Raw genomic sequence first — 27,819 nt, 5'->3', positions numbered from 1 at the left:
TTATTGTTTTCAAATGAATTCTTTATTTTTCAAACTCGTTAAATTTTAATTTTCTTTGATTTTTGGTCCCTCAATGAGTCAGATTGTGGTCCCGTGGTTAGTGTCGCAGGCTCTGAGTCGGAGATTTCCGGTTTAAACCCCACTCTGCCATGACCTGAATCCTGTCTTCAAACACAAGGCTTACCTGAAAATAGTGTTGAATTGAAATATGTATTTGTGTACATCAAGGAACACACATTAAAAAAAATAATAATAATTATGAGCTTTTACTGATATCAGATTGAATTGCGGAAAACGAAAATTGATATGTCGCTCACTCCTGACAATGTCATATATCAAAAAACTTTCAGGACATCGTTTTTAAAGTTTAAAATATAATACAATATATTAAAAATAAATATCAAGCCACTTATTGAACTTTTTACTTGCAACAGATCTTTTTAGGTAAAACCTGAATGTTTTTTGTCCATTTGAAAAATATTTAGTATTTTAAAAAAATAATTGAACAGTATCTTTTCTTCAAAATGCAAAAACAACACTTTCTGCTATGAAGCGGGTAAATATTAAGTTAAAAATATGCCGCTTTTGCTGGGATATAGTACATTTTCTGGGCATTCTGAAAACATGCACAACTGAAAATTTACGATTTTTGATACATATATGACGTTGAAAGGAGTGAGCGATGAGTATGAGTATGAGTATGTAGTATGAATTTTTTTTTTTCCAAAATAATTAAAATGTCATTTACGTAATGTGGCATTAAAATACAGGTAAAATAGTAAATATGTAATTTTTTTTCAAAAATAAACGTTTACAAATATGATAGCATTTTATAACAGAGTACATTGAAAAAATATTTAATAAATAAAATACACCCATTGAATGGTTTTTAATTAATAATTTTGTAAATAAATTTTCACAATTCTTACCAACTGTGTAACATCACGTGATAGAGGTTTCTCATTTTAACCAGTAGATTTCTTGCAATAACTGTTCGCATCATCATTCTCGCTGGAAATAAAAAGAATTTAATTTTACAAGTATTAATTTTACTTTCCGCTTTGCTTTTGTTTTTAATTTGTGTTTAAATAAACCTACCTGGATGACTGATGATGAGTTTTCAGTAAACCCAAATTTTATTTATTTTCACCATTTATCAATGCTTTGTTTCAAACCTGTAAAATACAAATTTGATATTAAATCAGCTTACTGAAATAAATTTAAAAATATTATAATTGGCTTGGATACTGATGTTAAAATTTTAGAGACAAAAGTACATGATTTAAAAAAATATATATTTCTCAAATATATTTCTAAAAATAAATAGTTTGTTAAAATAAATTAAAAAAAATGTTTTTTAAATTGACAAAATAAATACATATTGATGAAATTCTTGTGATGTTTTGATGAGGATCTATAGGGATCTATAATGCCATAACTACGTCATAAGCACTTCTGGAATAATGGAAGATGAAATGGGCAATATAGACCAAAGCTTCCTCAAGAATGATGAATGACACACAATGTCATCCAGGAATCCAGAAAAACATAATTAGAAACCGAACAGTAAAAATTTAAGAAGATTAATCAATATAACGAATTTGAGGATCAAATATTTTATAAGAACTGCAACTTTGGTGTCACTCCAAGAATTGGACACTTGAAAAACCGTTTGCAACTCATTAGAGATTTGCTATCAGCTCCCGATGATGTCACTACGTTCATATCAGTATCTCGAGGTGACGGAACATTCTCAGACATCTCTCCTGACAAATGATTTACAATTCGGCCATTGCAACTTGACGACACCATCTAATATGAGCTGATTCCTAATTACAGTCAGATGAGACACGACAGATGCAAATTCCAACAGCTGATAGCTCAATATATCTGCACATCTAGACTCGGGGAAATTTATGATAATGTACATTTTCCATCAGCAATACAACGACGTTCTACAATGTCAAATAATATGTTGCCAGCCCTGTTCTATTCTTCTTCTTCCTCTGCCGTATCAGATCTCCCTGACGTTGGCAATCACTCTGGCGAAGGCTTCTCTATTTTGCGCAACCCGGAATAGTTCCCCCACATCTTATCCTGGTCCAATCTCTTATATTGCGCAGTCAAGACGTTTGCCTTCTGCCAGAACAGTGCTACCCTTAAATTTCCCCATCAATGTCGTTAGAATCAAACTCTATTTGATTACCGTAAATAAACATCAATGCCAACTTACCAGAGTATATGCGATATCTTGCGAGTGCACAAAAATTCAATCTCTCAATGTTCGCCGAGTTCTTGAACGCAACAGAAGTCTCCGACAGACAATGCGCAGGAAACGAGGCCCCTTTCTGGAGTACCAGACGGTGATGCCACGCTGGACTATGTGCCGACCCTGCAGATGATCTCAAATCCTCCCAAAAGCCAAATTCCAACAGGTACGAAGAACATGACATATTTATTCAACCTGATAAGTGAACATTCTCGGGGACTTGTGCCAAATGAACCAAATAATGCAGATTCTCCAAAAATCTCGATTAAAAATTGGATGTTTCGAGTTGACTCGGAAACTTCCATATTCATCATCGCATATTTAGAAATAATAATACCTCATCCATACGGTACAAAATGTTATGAAAAATTTCTACCATCCAGAATGAATTTGAATAAAAAAAATCAAAACAAATAAGCAACCTTGCATCGATGAATAAAGGGACAAGAGCAAAAATTTTACCAACAAAAGATGTATCAGAATTCAATAGTTCTTCCTCTTCAAACTCTCGTCTGCACTCGATGGTGCATAAGGCACTGCATCATATAAACGCAGCGTTATCTTGATCAAAATAACACATGAAGTAAAGGTGATCAGCCCTCCGCTTGAGGTACCAGCCCAGGGTAATATTGAATAAATATTAAAGTGAAAAATCATTTAAATTTATTTGATCCCACCCTGGGAATCGAATTCGGGACCTCCAGTACAGTAGCCAAGCATGCTGACCGGAGGCGGACAATTCAATAATTATTAGTGTTAAAATCACCCCTTTGTATATTTTTCACCCAAAGCGTAGAATATAATGTAATATAAGAGAATCGAGCAATTCATATCAGAGAAAAGTTTGCAATATCCATATATATGGGTGGATAAACAATTATTAACACTACGTTCAATATTTAAAGTGCAGTTTTTTTCTACATAGGAAGCATCAACAATAGAATGGAGACAACTGAATGAAGAATCGACTCAATAATTCACCATCATTTTCAGTTTCCTGGTCACAATTTGATAAAAAGTTATGATCGAGCTGTGATAAATCCTAACACTAAGCTTTAAAGCTGTTTCTGCGGCATTCCCATTCCAGTAGCATCAAAAATCTGTCTGAAAAAAGTGATCTCCCAGCAGCGATGTGTCAGAATTAGGTTATTTTTAGTCTCTATTCTAACTAACTAACCACCATCATCAGTTACCTAGTTTGCTTATTTTTAACCCTTCCCTTATGATGCTAAAAACTTCCGCGCGCTCCGGTGATATGTATTTTGTACACCATATGAAAATGTGATTTAAAAACGGGAAAAATGTGGATATTCCTAAATGTCGCTTTTATTGACCATAGTTGAAGTTGAAATGTATCAATTTTGTAATGTAAGCTCTGGTAAGTACCTAAAAAAGAAAAAAAAATACATGGTAAGCATCCGCCATAGCTAGCGTAGCGATACAACCATCCCGAACGACGTCTTGTGCGCTAAAATGAAATTGTCGGAAACAGTAGGAAGCCGCGTGCGCGTGTACGTAAAATGCGGCACGCACCCAAACTCTGAGAAACGTTTCTGTATTGGTGGATTCTATCCCTGATTTATTTTACAATTTATTTATTTCCGTCGCTGCAAATGAATAACTTTATATTATAATACTTTTACGTAACATGTACATAATAGATTACGGAGGAATACATAAAATTCTGAGCCCGTATCTATTATATTTTATACTGATATTCTCATTTTTAAACTCGAGTTGTAGTAAATACATATCACTGGGAGGGGACGGTTAATAGGATCATAAACACAAACAGAAACGATGGAAGTTTTATCTATCGCAGTGAACATTCTGTAACAAAATATCAATAAAATACAGCATTATTAATTTACTGCACTTTACTTTTAGTTTAGTCACTAGCAAAGCATTGAGGATAAATGATAGTAACCTTAACTAACGCTTATTATACTTTCTGATGCCGTATTCATAGGCTTTCAGCATAATAATGAAACAACCAAATAAACCAACATAGCATATGAGTATACGCATAGTTGCAAAACAATATCACCATTGAAAAATTATTGCACTCATTGTTATCAATACAAGTACTTATCGACAACACCATACTGAAAAGACATAATTAAGAAATTAAAAATAAAAGTCAAAAAGTCTAATTGATGGGATACCACATTTAATAATGAAGAAAAATACAAATCGCCTTTATCAGCCGACTAAAGGACCATTGACGATAAAATCTAAACATAGATCACCCAATAATGCCTTCAAGCATGGGAGGAAGCAAAATTTACGAAACAACCAATAAAATGTGCCGTACAATAAAATTTGTGTAATCCATCGTCATGGATAAAATATCCTCTGCCGAAGTGCTGCTCTCCTGGTCATATCGCCAAAAATCAAAATGTTGTATGTCAAATAATATTAAAGAAATATTTGCAGTTTACAGTTCTGTTATAACACCTTTTAATCTAATCCTCAGCAGTGACGTACCACAATTGTTTTCCCATCTATGCGAGTTTTGTCAAACATTTCTGGGAACAAATATTAAGGAAATATTCACTTAAGAAACATGTTTAAGAACACAATACCAAATGGACCTATCCACTCTGTGAGTACAAATCTAACCAAAATACTATAATATTATTTTTGTCAGGTTAGATTAAATAAGAAGTCTATATGTATTACCCACAGCATGATCTATAAGATCGTCAATATTTCCGTGAATGTGGTTCATTGATGCAACAAAACTGATTATCAAAAAGGCTTTTCAAAGGATCAAATGGCATCAATGGGAAATGATTTCAATATTGATTGAAGGCAATCTTTATCTCTGCTGTTTTCAACATTTTGTCTATGGCGGCAAAATGGATGTAGAATTGTTCGTTTTGTTGATAATCCCAAATTTTTATTTAAATCTCACGTTTAATATTTTGCCAGTTCTAATTGAAAAATATTGTATGTTACCCGAGTTACGGATTATATAATCGAAATATTGTATACACATCGCTCACTCCTTTCAAGAATGTCATAAATCAAAATCTCGATTTTTCAGGAGAACGTTTTTAAAATTTAAAAATACAATACAATGTATTAAAAATAAATATCAAGCCACTTACTGAACTTTTTAGTGTGCAACAGATCTTTTTAAGTAAAACCTGAAGGTTTTTTGTCCATTTGAAAAATATGTAGTTTATTTAAAAAAATAATTAAACAATACTTTTTCTTCAAAATGCAAAAACAACACTTTCTGCCCTGTGGCGGGTAAATATTAAGTTAAAAATATGCCGCTTCTGCTGGGATATAGTAAATTTTATGGGCATTCCGAAAACATGCCCAACTGAAAATTGACGAATTTTGATTTATGACGTTCTTGAAAGGAGTGAGCGACATGTAAAATAGTAATGTTTCACGCTTTAAAATATGCTGTTAACATATATTATTTTGAGAAATAAAAAGACTTTGTGTTTTGATCCACTCACATTTTTATTAACCAACTAGTTTCGGCAACAACCTGTTGTCCTCTTTAGGGTTTAATTGATGACTATATATATATATATATATATATATATATATATATATATATATATATATATATATATATATATATATATATATATATATATATATATATATATATATATATATATATATATATATATATATATATATATATATAAAAGAAACAGTGTACAAGTTATTGGGTATTAGTGTTAAGTATTAAGTATTATAAGTATGAAGTGTTTCTTTTATATGTTTAGTCATAAATTAAACCCTGAAGAGGGCAACAGGTTGTTGTCGAAACTAGTTGATTAATAAAAATGTGAGTGGATCAAAACACAAAGTCTTTTTATTTCTCAAAATAATATATCAATATGATCACAAAGTTGATGCTTTCAATATTCAAAACATATATTGTTAACCTTTACTGACGATGCCATGCACCAAATAATTCATGTTCAAAGGATACTGATGGCTCTGTTGGCCCCCCAATTGCTCTGGAAGCGCACGACGGCGGTCTCGGTGTCAATCTTCTCCGCAAACTTCACTTCTCCGGCTTCTCCAAACTTCTCTCGGAGTAGTTGCCAAGTAACAGAGGCGGGCAGCTTTAAATTAAAAATAAAAATATTACATTTTCCTCCGCCTACCCTAGATGGTAGTATAACACTTTTTTTTACAAATAACTTTATTAATACATTTTTTTTTTCAACTGTTCCTGTTGCCTCATCGAATAGTACATATTACTATAAGGCAGCGCTGCTCAACCTGTATGCTGTGAGCCGGATACAAGTGTGCAGCCATCAAATTCAATGTATTTCTTATTTTACAATTTTTCATTATGTATTTAATATGAATTATTTTTCATAATATTGTCTACTTTTCAAAATATAGTACATAATAATTATTATAACATCATTTTTCAATGGTCTATATATTTTAGCTTTCGGTGTGACGTGGTGTGATAAAAGGTGCCTATTCAATTTTAATTTACGTTTTACTAAGTAAGTACCGCTATTTCTTAAAATCTATTCTGATATGTGTTTCGATTCACTCCGCATCATTTCCATACGGTCTTTGAAAATAATGCAGAATGCATCGAATCACAATAGATTTTAAGAAAAAGTAGTACTTACCAAGTAAAACTTAAATTAAAAACATTTTTTTTTTAAATTCATTAAAAACATTTTATAATTATAATATAACTTTCTTTTATAATCACTATAAATATTTTATTATAACTAAATTATAATGTCTACCGGTTTCGCAGCTAACCGCTTCTTTTTCAAGACTTGAAAAAGTCGTGTGTCAGTACATTTCAAAAAGTCTTGAAAAATGGAAAATCACAAAGTTATTGCTTCAAACATAAATTATAAAAACATATTATTATACACCGAGGTTTTTTACTTAAAATGATCAATTTACTAGCAAAAACTTACAAATTTAATGATCACCATGTCCCCGGGCTTGTCCTGGTTGTCGAGGCTCACGTCCGCGTCCCGGGAGTGGCGGTCCACCTCGAAGGCGCGGGGGGGCGTGCGGACCGCGGGGGGCGTGCGGCTGCCGGGCGGCTGGTGCGGGAACCCCATGCCCAGCCCCGAGTTCATGCCCGAGCCCTGGTTGGAGCCCAGCCCCGAGTTCATGCCCGAGCCCTGGTTGGAGCCCAGCCCCGAGTTCATGCCCGAGCTCTGGTTGGAGCCCAGCCCGGAGTTCATGCCCGCACTCTGGGACATGCCGAGGCTGCGCCCGAACGCCGAGTTGCTCAAACCTTTAAAGGCGTAAAATCATGCAACTTTTTACACAGTGGTACAAACCAGAGCCCTTTTTATTTTTTAAATTACCTAGTTTAGTGGAATATTCCAATTCAGCGAAGGATGAATCGAGGAAAAATATTAAAAAGTAAACTAAGGAAATTACGAACATTCAGTATTTCAGGAATAAATGGGTGTTAAAATGAGCTTAAATACACAATGGTTTAAACTTACGATACCTAAGTACCTACCCACATCGTACTCCTGAGCTTACTTGTGGTAGTATTTTTTTTTTAAATTACCTAACGTCCAAGTGACTCTGAAATCTAGCTACGGCTTATGCAACACTGCTTATCATGTCCCTACTCAGGCTTCAACTTTTTAAGTTTTATAGCCTATGGCTACTCGTGAGTGGATTTGCTCTTTATGTTTAAGGTTACTATAATTTAATGAGTGAAAATTCTAGGCAAAAACACTCGCTAAACCAGAGCACTGATTTCACCCGTGAATATATACATACACAAAACCCTTATCCGTAATCAATGGTGCATAGGGCACTGCATGATATAGACGCAGTGTTATCTTGATCGTTTTATATATAAATATAAATATATATAAATATATATATATACATAGATATATATATATATCTTTATACATATATATATATATATATATATATATATATATATATATATATATATATATATACATACATATATTAAAAAAAATTTTTTTCTTTTTAAATTTATTTCTACATTCTATATTTTACCGGGACGCGCGTTTTATTTTAGCACAGGAAGGAAAAGGTTAATCCTATCAGAGATGGCTGTTGTGAAATCAATCACGGAACGTCACCAGATTGATCAAAACCATAAAACACAAAAAAAATATTTTGAACATTTTACAAAAATTCTATTGGCAGTCAAGGTGTTAAAGAATAGTAGAAAAAATGTCCTAGGAATACATTAACATATTGACTGCCTCGGCAATTTTCAGAACTCCGGTCTAAAAATCCAACCTTCAAAACATTATTTTACTTCTGGATTTTTAATAATTTTTTTATAATTATATTTTCTGTCAATAAATTTTCTGTTCATGTAAGCCAGCATTGATTTTTGTTCTCTCCATATGCGCTATCTACCCATATTAGCACTGGCATACTAGGAATTTTATCATAGCTGCATGAATATGACAAGTACATCTGTTAGTTTTCGAAACTAGTAGTATGTAATGAAATAAAACTCATTAAGTGGTTTTATACAAGTGTTTAATTACAAAAAAAAATCAACTTGTCATTCCACAAAGTTAATGCCGAATCAATAGATAATATAACAGTACGAGATAACTCATAGTTGGCGTCCTAGCAAAGAACCCAATCTACGAGTTATCTCGTAGTTGGCAGTCAACGTGTTAATACAGTTCTAAAGGAGATTGGTTTACCTTGGAAAGAACCGTTAGAGTAGGTATTAGTTCCGATCTGCGATCCCGGAAGAGAGTTGTTAACTCCCAAGTCTTGCAAGCCCAGACCGGTTCCGGCCAATCCGGCAGCAGCACCGGTCAATCCCGACAAGTCACCCGATGCCAGTCCCTAGGATTTCCAAATTATCACAACACTTAAAACAGGAATGTTTAACCGTCCCACCATTCCTAATAAGCGCTGCTTTAGGTTAAGTATTCGTTAAGTTGCAACTTTATTTTTCCTAAATCCACATAAAATTTTACGTAATTAATTATTTTCTTAAAACATCGAAAATCAGCATGGAAAAAATAAGTTTTTATTCGAAATAATTATATGGTTTTGAAGAGAACACAGTAATTGAAAGGTAAGGAGTTGAAAAAAATATGTAAAAATATTTCTCCATATATATTATAGCTAACAAAAAAATATCCGATATACATATTTTTTCAAATTGAGCATGAGCACACATGCAGCCCTGAGCAGGGCTGAACGCATTCTGATTTGAACGCTTGAGATCTAAGCCTTAAATATTTGAATTTGTCAATATCCTTTGCATGAACACATTGTTGTTTTTTCATCAACCCCGATCCTAATTAGTATACTAATTAAAAGTAACTACAAATCCAACTCCGATCTGTACAATGTTTTTTGGCATCCCTCGTGCTCTACCGAAAGTAAGCAGATAGAGCGCATATAAGCATCTCTCGCTCTCTACCAACAGTATGTAAAAGACGCTTTCATATAAATATATCATATTCCAAGTTTACAAACACGCCGATAATTATCAAGAACAGACTTATAAACTCCATCAAACATTTTGGTAAAAATACACTTTACAAGGAACAATACTCACTCGGCAGGCTTCATAATCGGCTACATAAGTTTTTCTCTTCTTATTTGGATAAGTACCCTGTATTGTGTTAATTTCACATAAACTAATATAAAATTATTTTTTGACATCTCATCAAAGATGAAGAAGAAAAAATTAAATTAAATTCCTATTCTCGTGGACAAAATAACAAGAGCTTGAATCAAATAAAGATAGAAAATAAATACTTAATATTTTAAGAATAATAATAAAGTTTTTTTTATATTTAAAAAATTATAAATATTTTGTTGATGTACAAAAATTGGAAACATCATTTGTTTATGGAAAACGGGTGATTTTTGTTTTTAAATTTACTTATTTGTTTATTGACTTTTTACTAAAAATTTAATTTACCAGGGGAATAAGTTCTTTTTTGCATACGTCTTGGGAGTATCTTTTTTTATTATAAAATTGTAATGGTTATTTTTATATCCTCTGCTAGATGACTATATAGATGAAATCGGGTTCAAATGACAAATCAGTCTTGCAACTTTGGTTCTTGAGCTGTTTTATTGTAACCCACTTTAATTATTATGAATCACATAAAATATTTTTCAGTAATTTCAAACTTTTGATGAATTTATAGTTGCACATTTAAAAATCTGCTTAAATATTTGACAAAAGATGATTTCTTTACAAACATCTCGGAGCTCTTGATGGTTGTGGAAGTTTCAAGTTCCAAATGGAATCTTCTATGTATTCTTAGTATGCCGGAATGTGGAATGGTGACAGGAACGTGCGGATAAATGAGAAGACATGGGAATTTACTACCCACATTCAAAGGGTAATATGAATTAAAAGTATATTCAATATGATTATTGAAATTGGAAGACTCTGATTGTGCATGAGGAGGAACGGTTATGACCATAAGACTACAATCAAAGACCTGTTACTTTTTTAAATTCAATTTAATTGCAAAAAATACAGTCGGATCCGGGAAATCACATTCCCAAAGACTCTAGACAAAAATAACAAAAAAACAAGAAATAAGTAAAAAATCACGCACTATTTACCAAAGACGCATTTTTTGAGATTTCATTATTTTTTATACAATAGTATATTCAAAAAGGTATTTGAAAATCAATTAGACTTAATAAACATAAATATTGGATCTAAATATTGAAGGGATGAATTGTATAAACACTAGACTAAAAACATTAACAAAACCATCCATTTTAATTAGAAAGTCGATGGATTTTCTAATCCTTTCTGTGTGGCAATATGTTGGAAACAAAGCCTTGTTCAAATTATGAATCAAGCGTCAACAGAATGACAGTTTGTATAGAAGATCCGGAAACAATATTCAGTATGGAGATACAGGAATGCAATGGGAATCTCGGCCTCAACTTTTCTCTATGTTGAATTGAAAATGTGAAATTTCGGAAGCCAATCCACCAACAACAATAAAGTTAAATGAATATAATCTTTATGCAGAATTTTCCCGATTTATATAATGGTACACAATATTTCTAGAACTTTTTCCATATCTGGTATACAAGAAATAAAAATCATATACTAAGGATTTAATATCTATGAAATACATGATACGGGGTTTTAATATGATTACACATATTACCCGTGGTTTTAATGTAATATGTATATATAACCACCACCAATGTATAACTTTATTTATACATTAGTGAATGTAACTATAAATATGTATACATTACATGTATATTAACAATATCTCTTTTATCACATAAAATTTTAATTTTAGGTTTTTACTAAAATTATATTTCAGGTATATTTAGAAATATCAAACGTAACGATGCCGGGCCTATTTGTGTATACATTTTGGAGATTCGCAGTTCGATTGAAATATGTACTTTTAACTCGAGGTACTTCATACAAAGGCGTAGATTTTTTAGAATTATTTAAAATACAGGTTAGGAAGTGCCCATTTATATTTCATTCACTCGATAACTTTACTTTTGCAAATCGCATCTTAGTTTGTGTTTGCGTTAAAGTTGGACAGCCTCGTAAAAAATAGATTGTGTCTTATTAATTTAAAAAGTACTATATTAATTGACAAAAATCAAAAACAATATGATTTTACTAGACAATGTATATCTCAAAGCGTGCCCATGCTTGCCTTGATATTGAGAAATTGCTGTTTCCATACCCTGTTTTTTGCAGCCAGGTTAGATGATTTAAACGATGGAATTACAGGATTTACAAAATATGATATTATTTATTGTTTTTTCTACGAGACATTGGATTATTCACCCTACGGGTGATATATATTAATATGAATTATATGCGTCTGAACCTTACACACTATGGATGGGAAAGATATTTATACCCGTTCGGTCGATTGATGCTTAAAGACGGGTATTTTTACCTTCTGTGCTGGCCTCAGAAAAGAAGGAATTACATATTTAATGTTTTTATATGAATATAATGTACCAATCTCTTTGTTGGCCTAACCATTACACTACGGAGGGGGACAAGGGTTAGAAAAATAAGAGATTATAAACAGCCTTAGGCTTCTAACAACAATAAAGTAAAACGTTATGATATGAGACGTGGGGCAGAGTTAGCGTAATTTAGACAAGTGCACCTGCTGCAGGAGCTGGGACTGCAGTTGGCCGAGGGCTTGCAGGGCCGGGACGGCGCCCAGCAAGCCGGGCGCGAGGGCGCCGGGGACGGGGGCGGCGTTCGCGGGGGGCAGGCTGGCCGCCACGTCGCGCAGAGCCTCCCCGTTGGGCCCCAGCCCGGGCCCCACGGCCTGCAGCCCCTCGGGCAGGCGCGCCTCCGAGGGCGCCGAGTTGGCGCGGTCCATGCGCACCGCCAGACGCCGCTCAAACAGCACCTGCTTGTCCAGCATCGAGATGGCCTGCAATCGCAAATGGGGTTTTATCACTCGGGAGGAACATCTAATTTGACATTCTCAACCTATAAAGGATTGTGTAAGACTCGTTTTATGTTTAAAACAGCCAATATACAGGCAGGCCTCATCTTTCGCAAAATTCGCTATTTCACACATTAAAAAAAAATCTTTTTTGGCAAAAATATTTTATTTCCAGTTGTTTCCCTTTTACAATATAAAGTGTGTATGAACCGGGTCCGTACTGTGAAAAGTGTTATAAATAAAATAGTCAATAATGAAAGGTTCATAGAAACGACTATGGCCAAAAATTATAGGTGTTTTCATAACTTTTGATAAAACTCCAGGAACCATCACACTTGAAAAAGTAAACCTGGATGTTAACAGTGAAGATGTTAATGAGATAATTGAATCTCATTCTGAACCCTTGACTAATTAATTTCTAATGAAAGTGAGAAAGAAGAACCTGAAGAAAGCATCAAGACCTTAAAAATAAAAAATATGAATGAAGCTTTTAACGCATCTCAAGACATTTGAAAAAAATATTGAATAATGTGATCCCAATGGAGAACACATATCTCAAGTGCGCAGGGCAATCCATAATAGCACTTCATGTTACAGAACTATAAAGAAAAGAAAAAAAAATAGTAAAATGCAACTAATTCTTGACAAGTTTATTATGTAATAAAATTTAAAAAAAATATTCAATATGTACTTAGCTGGTAATTTTTGATAAATACAAATTTTAAAGTACAATTTTTAGTGTTTTTTTTATATTTATTTTTTTACATCCCTCAACTTTCGAACATTTAACTTTCGCACACATTTTCAGGAACCAATAAGTAGAAAGTTGAGGTCCGCCTGTAATCAATATTTTCATTCATCATTTTCTTTTGCAAAATTAGCCTTCTCGCCAAATGAATACATAACTATATTTTATAATACTTTTACGTAATATGTACATAGTTGTATTACGGAGGTATACAAAAATTATGAGCCCGTATCTATTGTATTTTGTATCAATATTCTCGTTATTAGACTCGAAGTATAGTAAATACATATCACCGGGAAAGAAGGGGTAACTTTCCTAATTGTTGTTTTTACTACAACATTTTTATGTAAATATCTTCAATCTAAATTTATGTATTTTTAGATGAAAACATTTTTTCAATATGAAATAAAGCCAATTTCGCATAATCGAGAAAAAAAAAACAGAATATTTGACCCAATTAACACTGACGCAAGTGTACACATAAACAATGAGTTTTATTTTCAAATATGTTTAATTAATGAACATATTATATGTATTTCGGCTGTTTTGTCCGCCTCCGTAGTGTAATGGTCAGCATGGTCGGCTACTATTCTGGAGGTCCCGGGTTCGATTCCCAAGGGGGCTCAAATAAATATAAGTCATTTTTTCACTCTAATATTTACTCAATATTACCCTGGACTGGTACCTAAAGCGGAGGGCTGATCACCTTTCCTTCGTGTGTTAACGATCAAGATAACACTGTGTTTATATAATGCAGTGCCCTATGCACCATTGGGGTGCGGATAAGGGTTTGAATTGAAAATTGAAAATGAACATATTTGTAAATAAATAATAAACTTAGACAAAACTAAAATATGTCCAAATTATAGCTTCTCAAAACTGATTTCTGCAGGACCGAATCAAGTGAAGATACTTATTTTTGTTTTTGCAATTTTACACTTCTACAAAATCAGCTCAGATATCGAATAGCACATATGGACCTTCTTTCTCACATGTCATAATAAATTTAGTATAAAAATTGGCGGCAGTAGTGCTCCCAGCGAGTTAACAGGAAGTCGGTCAATTGTTTGATGCAGCAATTACCTGTACCGCTTCCACTGGATGGTCGTATTCAATAACAGCAAATCCTCTGCTATTTCCATCTTTATCCATGCTCAGATCGATATTTCTAATTTTCCCCGCCATTTTAAATACCTCCTTCAATTTCTTTTTGTCCACTTTGTAGTCAAGCTGAAACAGAAATATTGTTCAAAGTAAGCGCTGCGAGTTTTCAAGTAAAGGATTTTGAATTTTCCGAGAAAGACTTACATTGGCCACGAATATGCGGTTCAGCAGCGGTCCGCGCACACTGATGGAGTCTAAGAACTGGATGCTGAGCCCGTAGGTGTTAAATCTTTCACCGTCTCCTTGGAACCCCCCTCCCGATATACCAGACCCCTGCATGTTATTCCAGTTGTCTCGGCTTCTACAAACATGAATATTATCGCAAGATTTTAATACACATAATTCATTTTTATCTATTTAACTAACTAACTAACTAACCTTTACGCCGCTTCCCGTAGGGGTAGGCAGAGAGAATATCGCTACATCAATCTGTCTTTGCAATTTTTCTTCACCTCCTCCACATTCATGCATCTCCTCATACATACCCGCCGATTATTTCGACTCCTGACCTGACCCCTTTCAAGGTATTGACATACCTGATCATGCCAATCGATTCATGTATTTGAGATACCTGATCATTTATATTTAAAAGCAATATAAAAATTCCGTAACATATTTACAATCCTATATTTCACCCTTAGATAAGCCCAAAACAGACTCGATTATTTTACATAAAAAATGAGGATTTACCTTATCCCGGAAACATCTCGATCGTGTTTCTCAGTATGCCCGTACTTATTGCGTATAATACCTGAAAGACATTTCACAATTATAATTTTATTTATTAAAATAGTTTAGGCAGCAGGCTCTTTCATTTTTACAAGAATTCATAATGCAAACGCAACTTTATCTTATGACTTCAAAAGGCAGCTAGCATTGCAACACTGGTTTATAAAGTTATAAGAGTCTATGGCAATCGAACCGGAACCTCCAGTATGGTAGCCGAGCGTGCTGACCAATACACTACGGAGATACGTAGATAGGTAGAGTATAATTTCCATTAACTTGTGCAGTATATTATATAAATTAATTTTTAGTATAAAGTATATTATAAGCTTAAATTTGAATAAAAAAATGGTCAAAGGTAATCCAATATCAATAAATCTGTACCAGAATCTTCCTTCAAGACGAGCTTCCTTCCTTCCAAGGGGTACCTATGCAACACTTCCATGGCCTTCTTAACATAATCAGAGTTGGAGAACTCGACAATACCGCAGCCGCGCGGCTTGTCATTCTCATCCTTGAACAGTTCCACAAATACTACATCACCAACCTAAAATTAAAAATGCATGAAAATAGGATTTTTATTTTTATTTTTGAAACATTTATGTATTTGTTAAATATATATTTACATCCAAAATTATGGTTTTTGAACGAGATGAATCTCAAGATCTCGATTTCGCACCTCCGAGATGAATCTATAACCGTAAACAAATTGCGAGACTGAGTAAGAAATACCGACATCCGGAGCATGTGTAAGACGGAGGATATCGCGAGGTGGGGACGACAACGAAGGCGATACTGGAAGGAAAATATAAACAGAATGTCAGAAGACAGACTTCCAAGTATCGCCCTCCAAGGCAACCCTGAAGGGCGCAGACCCCCAGGCAGACCTCCGAAAAGATGGAAAGACAGCTGGGAGTCAACGTCCCAAGAGCGACATGCGGAGGCACAAACAGATCCCTAGGATCTACAAAAGAAGAAGAAGAAGAAGAAAGAGATGAATGGAGATCTGAGAGTGAAATATTGGTAAATGGAGACATTTTGGAGCAGGTAAATGATTTCGTATATTTGGGTAGTATGTTTTCTAGGGATGGAAAGATTGATAAAGACATAGAAAGGAGGGTGAATGCTGGGAACAAAATGAATGTAAAGAGCTAGGTATTCAATATTTCATTGAACATGTTGCGCTTGGGGCATGCGCTGTTGTTCGCTGCGTCTTTGCCGTCGGATCCAATCAATGCTGATGCTGCTGATGAACAGTTGCACGTTCTGAGCGAGTGAAACTATTCATTACTAGCAATTGTGAATCGTAACTCGTTCTCTTTCATAGCAGATATTTGGCATGATTATACTAATTTTTATCCCAAACTTCGGAGTAAATTTTCAGGCCTCCATGGTTCAATGGCATATTCATTATACATTGTATAGTATACAATGAAAATACATAACATTTTTTTTTTTAAAATGAAGTAAAAATAATGAAGTAATAATTAATGAAATTTACAATTTTAAGGAAACATGTACAATTTTTTTTATAAATTTGATAAAGTTATAAAATTATGTATATATGTTTTCATCCTCAAATAAAGTATTTTTTTATTAGTTTCTAAATGATGATTTGTTATTGTAGAATTTTATGTGATTTGGTAATAAAAATATGAAATTTTGAAAAAACTCATTTTTGTACTGTAGTATGTTTAAACACATGCCAGTTTTGTTTTTATAATTATTAAAACTATTCTTTTAAAAAAAATCTTTTCTTGTGCAAAAACAAAAATATTAAGGTATAGGACCCTCCACGCCATGTAGCGAGAATTTACATTAATTTTATTCAGAAGCTATCCCTATGAAGCATGAAGCGGCTAGTTTGTTATGTAGTAGGTACTTACATGGCGTTTGAAGAGATTTTTAACATCAGTCCATTTGTACTCGTACGGAATGTTTGAGACAAATACAGTATTTTCTCTAGCCGGCTTTTCCCGAGAGCGGTCCCTAGGATTAGCATCAGAAAAGCGTGAAGGTTTGTCACCTCTCCGGCTCCAGTCACGCTGCCGCTGTTCATTATCAAAGTTTTCCATTCCTGCTATATATTTTTTAACATAAATACGTTTAAACCAGGCGCCCGTGTACTATTGCAATAACTTGAATTTAGCAATCTCACTTATCGGCGAATCAAAAATAAATGCATTTACATAAAAGCTTTGACAGAAATAATGGCAAACATTAAAACGAATGTAAGCTAAGATCTACCCACAGACTAACTATGGATCTACCAGTATATACTAAACTGCTGTACTTTTTGAAGAAAAAAAAACAAAATATTACGAATTACTCCAAACTTCGATGAATGAGACGGTACGAGAATATATTTTATATTTTACTACAAACTCCAAAGCACCTTTAAAGCACTTCGAAGATTGTTTATGATTAACCGTCGGTGTTTTCTATTGGAAAATAGCATTTAGCAACTAAAATAATACTGATGGGTCCTACCTGCGTTCATTCCACAAAACAGCAATATAATTCGTAGCTTTTCATTACCTACTAAATGATTTAATAATAACTAATATGTTGTAATAATAATCCAATAATAATATAAACAAGGGTATTGATTAAAAAAACAGAGGCAAGAAATCAAACCCTACAGCTTGTTTGGATAAGAATATATAAAGGAATATTTGGTTATGAATAAGCACACACTAAAGCTAAAGAAGCAACTCAACGCCTGAATACAATAGATTTTCCCTTAATTTTCCAAAGAAATTGATTTGAGAGAAAATGTAAAATATTTGGCATAATCGATTTATAAAAGTAGAACACGGAAAAAATACGAACATTTTCATCCCTAACGTAAAATTGTCTGCATTTTCATTTTTAAAAAAACTCTCAAATTTTCACGGGTCATGGAGGATTTCTAGAATACCTCTTCCGTTTTATGGCTAATTATCTTTACTGTTTGTGAATGTGATGATCACAAGATGTTCCTCATTTAATGTGGATACGTCCATTTTTTTAAAGGAAAGATTTAAGTTGGAAACAGAATGTGTAAAAGAAGGTATGCAGTTGACAAATATTCGTGAGGTAATAGGGCATAAAAATTAAGCAGGTTTAATGTGTCTTATCTAAATAATATGAAAAATAAAAGCACTTTATGATAAATCTTGATTGGTATAAAATATTGAATATAGTATTGTTTTTAGGGATTAACTTTATATACTTATTATTTAATATACATATTCACTATTATTTTTAAGATGTATAAACCGGAAGGCAGCCAAAGAAGACAGAAAATATTTACGGCAAATATGAGAGGGAAAACAGAACGAGGACGACTGAAAAAGACTTGGCACGGCCAGATCAATCAGAACCTAAAACCTGGTGGGGTCAAAAGTTTACGTGATCGGAAGGCCTGAATGACTAGTTCACTAAATGTATGGACGTGAAGGAAGCTAGGAATTTATGTCATGATAGAAGTTTGTAGCATTCCATCCTCTCTACCTACCTCTACAGAGAAACGGCGTGATGGTATTACTAGTAGTAATAGTAATAACTAATATCTCTATTCAAAAATACTTGAAAATATTTTACTAATGAAAATATTTTATTAAAATAATTAAATCATCTACAAACTTAAATAAAATAAGTATTACATCACCAAATCAGAGTCATTGAGATTTAATTTTCTGTAACTTTTTTTCCTCTCTTTGCCACCATCATATTCTATTTCATTTATAATTCTCTTTTTTTGGTTGTCGTCAGATTTTATAAAGAACCTTATAATAAACTGCTTAAATTGCAATTATTGGGACTTCAATGTATTTCTATTATAATCATTCTTTGTATTTATATATGACAGCAATAAAGGATAAAAATTCAGTTCGATTATTCGGTTAGCAGTATTTATTTAGAACGAGGTAGGTACTAAAAAGCACGAACACTAAAGTTAGACTTTTGTTTTTGTGTATGGCTACCCTGAGAACTGGTGGCTCGCGTCAATTTTTGTGCATTCACAAACATTTTTCACTCCTCGGAGCGATGCAGGGAATGGCCTGCCCTAGTTAATCGTATTTTTTATCGCTTGGTCTGCATACGGGAGCATGGAGCAGACAAAAAATAGTACCTTAAGGTTATTCGTGTCATCAGTAGTCGAAAATAAGGACGAATTAGACGAGGTAGATAGAGATAATCTTAATATTATTAACAAAGGACTCCCAAATGGGTAGCCATATCGATCGGAATCCACGGGTCGCCGCCTAAGGCGACACCTATGTTTTTTTCGCGCCCTATTTTTGAATAATTTATTGAAACTTCACTTCAAAAAGTTCGAATGATTTAAAGCGCATAGGCGGTATTTCGCACTCTTAATTGTTTTCTTTTCTTTCACAGAGGTATGAACGCGCTTACATATATCTTCAAGGCATTATTTCGGGTTTGGGAGAAAAGGAGGCCCACGATGCCTTGAATAACGCCGTGTGTAAGGATAAGAACCACGAAGATGTTTCCCTCGGACTTCTGATGGGCATCCTCACCGAGCCCTCGAATGCGGCCAAATACTACCGAGATCTCACTCTCGTCTCGAGAGACGGACTCGCCTCGTTGCTGGCGCACCTGTCCACCCTCATTCTAGAAAGGTATCTCCGGTTTCACGATACCGCCAGAAGCCAGTTGATATGGCTCGTCAGAGAAATGATAAGGAACGCCGTCTCCAACATCGACAACATCTGCTGGAATCTGATGCGCTACGCTTCCGGAGGCGATATAACTCCCAAGAATATAAACTTGATCGAATCGCTGCTCGATATTTACGTGGAAAACAAATCGTGGTTGGATAAATTTCCCGCCTTGATATGTTCCGCCGTGTACACTTACTTGAGACTCATCGAGGACCACAACACTCCGCCGCTGCTCGCCCTCCGACAAAAGGAGGTGAACTTCGTAATATTGCTGATCCGAGAGAGGTTTTCCGACGTCATAACTCTGGGAAGAGACCTCGTACGTCTTCTGCAGAATGTGGCGCGCATCCCCGAGTTCAACCAGCTGTGGCAGGACATTCTGCTCAACCCCAAGAGCCTCTGCCCCACCTTCGGCAACGTCCTGCAGCTGCTGCAGACTCGCACGTCGCGCCGCTTCCTGCAGTCGCGCCTCACCCCCGACATGGAGAGGAAGCTCGTGTTCCTCACGGCCTCCGTGCGCTTCGGGAACCACAAGCGCTACCAGGAGTGGTTCCAGCGCCAGTACCTCGCCACGCCCGAGTCCCAGTCCCTGCGCAGCGACATGATCCGCTTCATCGTCGGGGTCATCCACCCCACCAACGAGCTGCTCTGCTCCGACATCATCCCGCGCTGGGCCGTCATCGGCTGGCTGCTCACCACCTGCACCTCCAGCGTGGCGGCCTCCAACGCCAAGCTCGCGCTCTTCTACGACTGGCTGTTCTACGAGCCCGACAAGGACAACATCATGAACATCGAGCCGGCCATCCTGGTCATGCACCATTCCATGCGCTCGCACCCCGCCGTCACGGCCACGCTGCTGGACTTCCTGTGTCGGGTCATTCCGCACTTCTGCCCGCCGCTGGCCGACAAGGTGCGCTCCGGCATCTTCAACTCTCTGCGCCAAATCACCGAGAAGCGAGTTCTGCCCAGCCTATTTCCCCTGCTGGACTCCCCCAAGCTGGACCGGGAGCTGCGGGCCGCCGTCCGGGAGACCTTCAAGGAGTTCTGCGTGGACGCGGAGGCGGCGGGCGGCGCGCGCTCCGAGGAGCCCGCCTTCTCGGACGAAGAGGAGGAGCCGCCGCTGGTGATCCACACGGAGGAGGACACGGACGACGACGACCTGCCGCTGTCCGAGGTGCGGCTGCGCGAGCGCTGGTCGGGCGAGGAGCTGGCGGCCGGGCTGGGCGCCGAGGTGCGTGAGGCGGCGCAGCGCGTGCTGGCAGAGAAGGACAGCCGCGAGGAGCAGGAGCGCGCTATGGGCGGGCTGCTGGCGGCCGGCAGCGGGCTGGCCTCCAACGCGGAGGCCGTGGCCGCGCTGGCCGAGTGGCTGGCAGCCGCGCTGCAGGAGTCGCCGCCGCCCCCGCTGCCGCTCGCCCCGCCGCTCTCCGCGCTCGCCTCGCTGGCCTCGGGCCCGCTCGCCGCCATGTTCGCCTGCTTCGCCTCCGACTCCAAGGAAGAAGAGAAAAAGAAGAAGTTGGTCGTCGAGATATTCAAGGAGATCCACTCCCAGAAAATATATCACAACGTCGGCTTCTTCCTTCTGTTCTATCTGAAGGTGATATATGTATCGGAAATCAACTTGCTGACGGATCCCGAGAAGAAGAAGGACGTTCCGTTCCAGTCCGACTTGTACAAGAACTACTGCCAGATTATCAAGACCGATCTGCAAGCGTGCATCGCCAACGATTTGAAAATATGCCAGGAATGCGACGTGAACATGCTGCTGTGGATCCTGCCGGACATCTTCAAGCACTTCAAGGACGCCTCCCTGAACCACATCCAGATCCTGCACGTGGTGGTGTCCACGGTGGACGGGCGGCAGCTGCGCGACCTGGTGTGCCAGACGCTGCAGGGCACGCTGCTCATGTTCAAGCCGGAGGGCATCATGGCGGTGCTGACGGCCAGCCTGGCGTGGGAGACCTTCGAGCAGTACTGCCTGTGGCAGCTGCTCACGGCGCACGACATCTCCATCGAGGACGTGCTGCCCATCCTGCCCAAGCTGGAGTTCGAGGTGCACGCGGAGGCGCTCACCTCCATCCTGCTCATGCTGAAGCAGGAGCGGCCCACGGTGGAGCTGGTGCGCCAGCTGCTCAGCCGCGAGATCAAGTCCGAGGGGGACAGCTTCGTGACCTCGGCCCTCATGTATTGGTGCCAGGACTACGAGGAGAAGCTGGGCGACCTGATCTCCACCATGCTGGGCACCCGCTACCCGGGCACGAGCCCCAACAAGAGGAAGCGCCCCGGGAAGCACGCCCTTTCTCCCAACACCCAACCTACCGCCGTACAAGTGAGCTTTGCCTTTTTATATCTACTTTATACTGTGTATCCTAGTTAGTTTCATATTTTTAACTTATTTTTTTTCACTCTTATCGTTCACTTTGTGTAATACTACTTTAATTGAAGTGGTATAATACAAAGTGAACGATTTCTAGTTTTAAAGTAACTTTTGCAAAGTAAGAATCGTCCTCTAAATACGTTACTGAAGTATCTGCAAAAGAAACGACCAATATTTTAACACAATATTGAGATGTAAACTCCATTTTTATTAAAGTTAATGTTTAAAATCGCACTTGTTATTTTGGAATGTTTTTCATTATGTTAACTTTATTTTGCGTTAATAACTTATTTTGTATTTTAATTAATAATTCAATTTCTATTTTGTTTGGTTTTAAATCCTCGTATGATTTTTTAAACATAAAATCTTCATAGAAGCGCTGTGAAGATTTTGTTTATTTTGAACTTACATTCGATGAAATTGTTTTATTTTAGATGTTGGGGCATTTGGAACAAATGAGGCAGTGCTGTTTCCGGCAAAGCGATATGTCGTTTTATAATTTGGAGTGCTTGCGAAAAGCGCTGCAGAATGCGCAGTCTCATAGTAACGAGGCTATCAAGGTTAGTATTCGTTTTTATTTATCATTCAAAATTTAACCATTTAAAATCCCGACAAATGTAATTTCCTTATTCGAAATTTCAACGAAATTCTGCTCTTAGCGCAGTTATTTCTACAAATGGTTTCTTGTTAAGGCAGAGATCTTGAACATTAAAATTAGAACGCGATCGGCTGTGCTGAGTGTATGATGTCACTCTGCGTCCAATTTTTTTATATTTTTTTATAATACATTGGAATATAACTTTTTTTTTAGAATAAATGATTTTTTTTTTAACTCCTTATCTTTCAGTAACTCTTTTATTTTCAAAACCATATATTTATTTCAAAGAAAAACTTTTTTTTAAAATATAAAAATAGTGTTTTAACACATTTCAGACGGATATTTTTTTACGCCTGCGGACCGCTGGCGACGGGATTTGATAATTATGTACATATAGTTAAGAGCTCAACAAAGAGATTGGTGTATAATATTCATATAAAAGAATTGGATAATTCCTTCTTTTTGCCTTTGAAATAAGGCGGGCACAGAAGGTTAAAATACCCTTCCCGTCCAAAGTGTCAAATGTCAAATGAAAAAAATGTAAAATGTAGTCTGGGTTTAAAGAAAATTATGTTGCGATTTCGAAAGGAATGCAAAGCTGAGATAAGCATTATCGATAAAATTAAAAAGGTGTGTTGAGATGGTTTGGACATGTGGAACGAATGATTGAGGCAAGAATGGTAAAATAAATTTATGAAGCGAATGTAGTAAAGGGAGCAGAGAAAGACCGAGAAAAACTTGGCAGGATCAGTTATGTCAAATACTTGAATGCGTTCAGATTAGGAGTCGAAATAATGGGGGGGGGTATGTATGAGGAGATACATGAACGTGGTAGAGGTGATGTATGTTTGCAAAGACGGAGTGGTGTGGCATTCTATTCTCTCTGCTTACCCCTGCGGAGAAGCGGCGTGATAATTAGTTAGTTAATTTGCGATTTATCATATATTGGGCCTTACTTTAAATGCAATATCTAATTACAGCAATGAGCAAATACTGAGAAGTTCCTGATTAGCCCACACTAGATTATCCCTCCTGTTACCAACACAGATTCAAATAAAAACATATTTATTTAGTTAGAAGAAACAAAAATCCACTAAATGATCTATAAACCTTGTACATAATAAGCAAGGTAAATAATAAATGCAATACCCATCTAAAAAAAACAATTCTAATTACATGTATGTATAATTTATATTGTAGAAGGAGTTTAGCGCCCTCTTTGCTCTGGCCTCCGAAGAGGAGCTGCCCGTGTCCCGGAGAGGCAGGAAGGGGGCTGCCGCGCCCCCTCCCCGCCGCCCCCCGCGCTCCAACCCCTCCTCCAACGAAGACAGCGAGGTAAGACAACAACCGCCATTTTATTCCCAGAGATAAATTCACTTAAGGTGCATTTTATTTTTTATTTTATCTCTTTATTTATTTATTTTTTTGCATTTATCGATATAATATAATTAGAAGTATAAAAATATTATATTATATTAACACATTGTATGCGGGAAACGGCAAATGTCATTTCAACGGCCCCTACGTAAATACTCTATCTGCAAATCTGTTACTTTACAGAAGAGAGCTTAGAAGATTTTTTCAACGTATTCGTTTTATTAATTAACGGTTTTATCTGAAATTCTAAACAAGTATTATACAGTAAAAAACATGATAAAAGAATGTATTAAATCGTTTTAAAACTTTATGCATTGTCAAAATTAAGTAGTTAGCGTTTTAGGAGTTCAGTTCATTTCGAAAATCAATGCAGATAACGTCTTATATGCCTGAAATTAGGTGTAATTTATTTTATATATATTTTTTTGTTTGTTTATATTTGTAGATAACGGTCAGTTGATAATATACACCAAATATCTCAAAATTGACAAAAATGTAGTTAGAGAACTTTACGTAGGGCACGTTGATTTAATGCAAACTGTGGATTGTCATATTACGGTCCCTTGTTTGTTGACTAATTGTCATTAGTTCTCCTTTGTTGACAGATAAAAGTAAAGTTTGTGCTTATAAAATCAACAGTCTCATAGAACAATAAAATTAACTTATGTATTAATTTTAAATCAAACACAGATCTTTTGAGTCTACTAAGTTGTATTTTATTAACAAAAACACATAAAAAATTATATTGCGACAATTGTTTCGCCTTGTTAGGGCATTATCAAACGAATGTCGTTTGATATTCAAACATTCGTTTGATAATGCCCTAACAAGGCGAAACAATTGTCACAATTGTTCAACATAGTAGTAGCTCTTCCTACAGGCATAACCATTGGCAGGTTGGTCCTGTATATAGGAATGTGAAACAATCTATGCCGACGCTGTCTTATGGTAATATCGGGAACATACAGACCAATGCTCCTTATCCACTTTAATCTTATAAAATAGTATATTTCTGACAATCCTAATGGTGATGTATGCTTTTGTCTACAGGAAGAAGAGATAGTGAAGCCAAAACAAGCCAAACGAAGAAAGAAGGCTATATCGGAAAGTGATTAATTTATCTTTGTAAATTGATAGTTGTAACACCAAAGTACACCACTATTTCTGTACAAAATGTATTCAAACAAGAGTCCACCGATACCTCATCAAACATATGTTTTTGAAAAATTTACTTAAAATTTAAATAATCATGTTATGTTATTTATTGTTTCGGCATTCACTTTGTGGTGTGACATGATTAAATTAAAAATAAAACACTCGGGTATTATATTTCATTACAACTAATTTTGGAAGCGACAGATGCTTAAAAGTGATTTTTTCACTGTAATATTTATTCAATATTGCCATGGACTGGTACCTGAAGCGGAGGGCTGATCACCTTTCCTTCATGTGTAAATGATTAAGATAACACTGCGTTAATATGACACAGTGCCCTATGCACCATTGGGGTGCGGATAAGGGTTTATTATTTATTTTATTATTTTTAATTTGGTCATGTTATATTCCGGTCAAAACTCTTTTTTTGATAACTATTTTTTAAATCTGCCGTAGTTGTTGAGGTATGGCGGGCAGAGAAAACCATTTCAGTTCCCATAAATTGGCTACGGTTTGTCGAACAACCAAAGATGAATGTCATTTTTAGTCAATGGCGATTTATTTTTATCACACTTTTTTGTACATAAGAGTCATAAAAATAATTTAACCATAGTGATGGAAAATTGTTTTGAACAAACTTTAAAAGGATTAATACACTTTGAATATTTTTGGTTGTCTTTTGCAAACATCACGTATGTACATATTTATTTAGGCATTGAAGTGTCAAGTATTATGTTGCTATTTATATATATAAACTTTGTTATTTTGATGGTAAGTTATTGATTGAGGTTTTACTTGAATAAGGGTATTCCTCATTCAACACCTTACCAATTCAACCACTGCTCCGACTTAGCTCTGGGTCTCTAGCGCGGAGACGCACTCAATTAGTCTTATTTTCTGTTGCTGTCTTTTCACCCACCAATCAGAATTAGGAATAAAACCAAAAAAAATCGCTTCCATAAAACAAAATTTGAATCCGATAAGACTGCTGAAATTGGAATAGCTTATTCTTTTAAATTTTTTAATATGTATACAAATCACAGATTTTTCACACTGGCAAGTTTGTCCCGCGGTTCAATATGTTACAGGATTTAAGATAAGAAACATTTTCAGTTGAATTGAAATGAAAAAATCTTGAATCGAAAAGATTTTATTTTTATTTTACTGAGCTTCGTGTACATTGGCGGGTTTTTTTTTTGCTGTAATATTGTAATATTCCGCTTACACTTCATTTTATTATATCCAGTTTAAATCTCAAAATGATTAAATTACGAATAAAAATTAAATGTTCAATGTCCAAAATAGGTGAATCAAAAACAAATTTCATAAAATTGTGCATTGATCTCATTATATTGTACTCTTCTTTTAAAATCAAGGAAAAAAGAACACTACCTTTATCTTTTTTTTCTCAATAGTTAAGTTTTTGGTCTGCCATTTAAAAAAAAAATATTTATAATTATTGACTTAACACAATATAACCCTGAAAAGCACTTTATTGAATGTTATACACATTCATTTGGATAGGTATTCAAAAGAATGAAAATTCTTACACTTTCTAAAACAATATTCCCAGCCATAATATGCATATTTTATATGTAGAGTACGCAAGCAGATTGAAAATATGTACATTTTCTTGATGATATCTGAAAAAAAAATAGAGAAACTGTCATTGATGGCACTTAACAGTTATGAATTACAAAATCAATACTAATCTTTTACCAAGTTGATAACAATTTTTTTGTAGTTGGTGTTGTGCGACCTCTAGCACAAAAATTATCCAAAGTGTTTTTTTTTCAATTTAAATATATGTATGCAACTGATGTTCGCGCTTATTTGTATAATGCATACATGTTGACCAACAAAAGAAATAGAAATACAATAAGTTCTGTCACAAATTGCATGAATAAACTTTTATATGCTTAAATGTATCCCGAATGCTTTGTAGAACAGACAATTTCCCATTGTTCAATCCCCTACCCACGCTTATATACAAAATGTTTAGAAAAGCTGTGTCTAAATTTAAAGATCATGTTTATATTTGTGTTTTAACTGAGTATAATTGTAGTTAATAGTGGAAATATTGATGTTTAAATCCATATACGTAATATGAAATTGATGACACTTTGTGATGAAATTAAATCATTTTCTATGTTTATATGGAAACAATTTTACTGAAAACATTGTTAAAATTTGATGTATATTCAATGTTCGATGTTTACGTAAATGTTTATCTATAATATATATATAACACTACAATAACCTAAGTAAGCCTTGTGTATTGTGATTTTGTAGAAGAAAAAATATATGTGTAATG

The 27,819-nt window shown here is 35.6% G+C and overlaps 2 protein-coding genes across 3 annotated transcripts; one reads left to right on the top strand and one right to left on the bottom strand.

The window, feature by feature from the left end:
• Positions 1–3: 3 nt before the first annotated feature.
• rump (heterogeneous nuclear ribonucleoprotein rumpelstiltskin) lies at positions 4–17,757 on the bottom strand. 2 transcript variants are annotated; one of them, XR_015838838.1, is made up of 13 exons: positions 17,218–17,757; positions 15,716–15,878; positions 15,296–15,356; positions 14,750–14,906; positions 14,525–14,671; positions 12,403–12,678; positions 8,956–9,103; positions 7,201–7,529; positions 6,234–6,369; positions 4,727–4,797; positions 1,099–1,175; positions 930–1,011; positions 4–184 (listed from the first exon to the last, which is right to left on the bottom strand). XR_015838838.1 is itself a non-coding variant. In XM_088273800.1 (10 exons), exons 1-10 carry the CDS (start codon positions 17,404–17,406, stop codon positions 4,742–4,744), a joined length of 1,662 nt encoding a protein of 553 aa, XP_088129926.1. In that variant the 5' UTR covers positions 17,407–17,757; the 3' UTR covers positions 4,418–4,741. The 2 variants fall into 2 exon arrangements, 1 of the variants encoding a protein (XP_088129926.1); XM_088273800.1 differs by lacking the exons at positions 4–184; positions 930–1,011; positions 1,099–1,175 and having other exon boundaries at positions 4,418–4,797.
• Positions 17,758–19,337: 1,580 nt separating this feature from the next.
• IntS3 (integrator complex subunit 3) lies at positions 19,338–27,387 on the top strand. The gene is made up of 5 exons (XM_088273788.1): positions 19,338–19,500; positions 19,715–22,327; positions 22,810–22,935; positions 24,174–24,308; positions 25,401–27,387. The coding sequence occupies exons 1-5, from the start codon at positions 19,426–19,428 to the stop codon at positions 25,464–25,466; spliced, it is 3,015 nt and encodes a 1,004-aa protein (XP_088129914.1). The 5' UTR covers positions 19,338–19,425; the 3' UTR covers positions 25,467–27,387.
• Positions 27,388–27,819: the final 432 nt, after the last annotated feature.

This window comes from Brachycentrus maculatus, unplaced genomic scaffold (genome assembly GCF_059751285.1).
Source record: "Brachycentrus maculatus isolate JH-2025_06_01 unplaced genomic scaffold, ASM5975128v1 h1tg000604l, whole genome shotgun sequence".
NCBI classification, from domain to species: Eukaryota; Metazoa; Arthropoda; class Insecta; order Trichoptera; family Brachycentridae; genus Brachycentrus; species Brachycentrus maculatus.
Note: the sequence above shows the minus strand (reverse complement) of the source record. Positions and strands in the feature narration are given on the sequence as shown.

Bases quoted from the DNA above. Each gene is read 5' to 3' on its own strand.
- IntS3 (XM_088273788.1), top strand. From the start codon at position 19,426: ATGGAGCAGACAAAAAATAGTACCTTAAGGTTATTCGTGTCATCAGTA. The intron at 22,328-22,809 runs GTGAGCTTTGCC...GTTTTATTTTAG, and splicing joins CCCAACCTACCGCCGTACAA to ATGTTGGGGCATTTGGAACA. The intron at 24,309-25,400 runs GTAAGACAACAA...TTTTGTCTACAG, and splicing joins CCTCCAACGAAGACAGCGAG to GAAGAAGAGATAGTGAAGCC.
- rump (XM_088273800.1), bottom strand. From the start codon at position 17,406: ATGGAAAACTTTGATAATGAACAGCGGCAGCGTGACTGGAGCCGGAGA. The intron at 14,907-15,295 runs GTAAATCCTCAT...TCATGTTTGTAG, and splicing joins CGAGATGTTTCCGGGATAAG to AAGCCGAGACAACTGGAATA. The intron at 14,672-14,749 runs GTAAGTCTTTCT...TTTCTGTTTCAG, and splicing joins ACCGCATATTCGTGGCCAAT to CTTGACTACAAAGTGGACAA.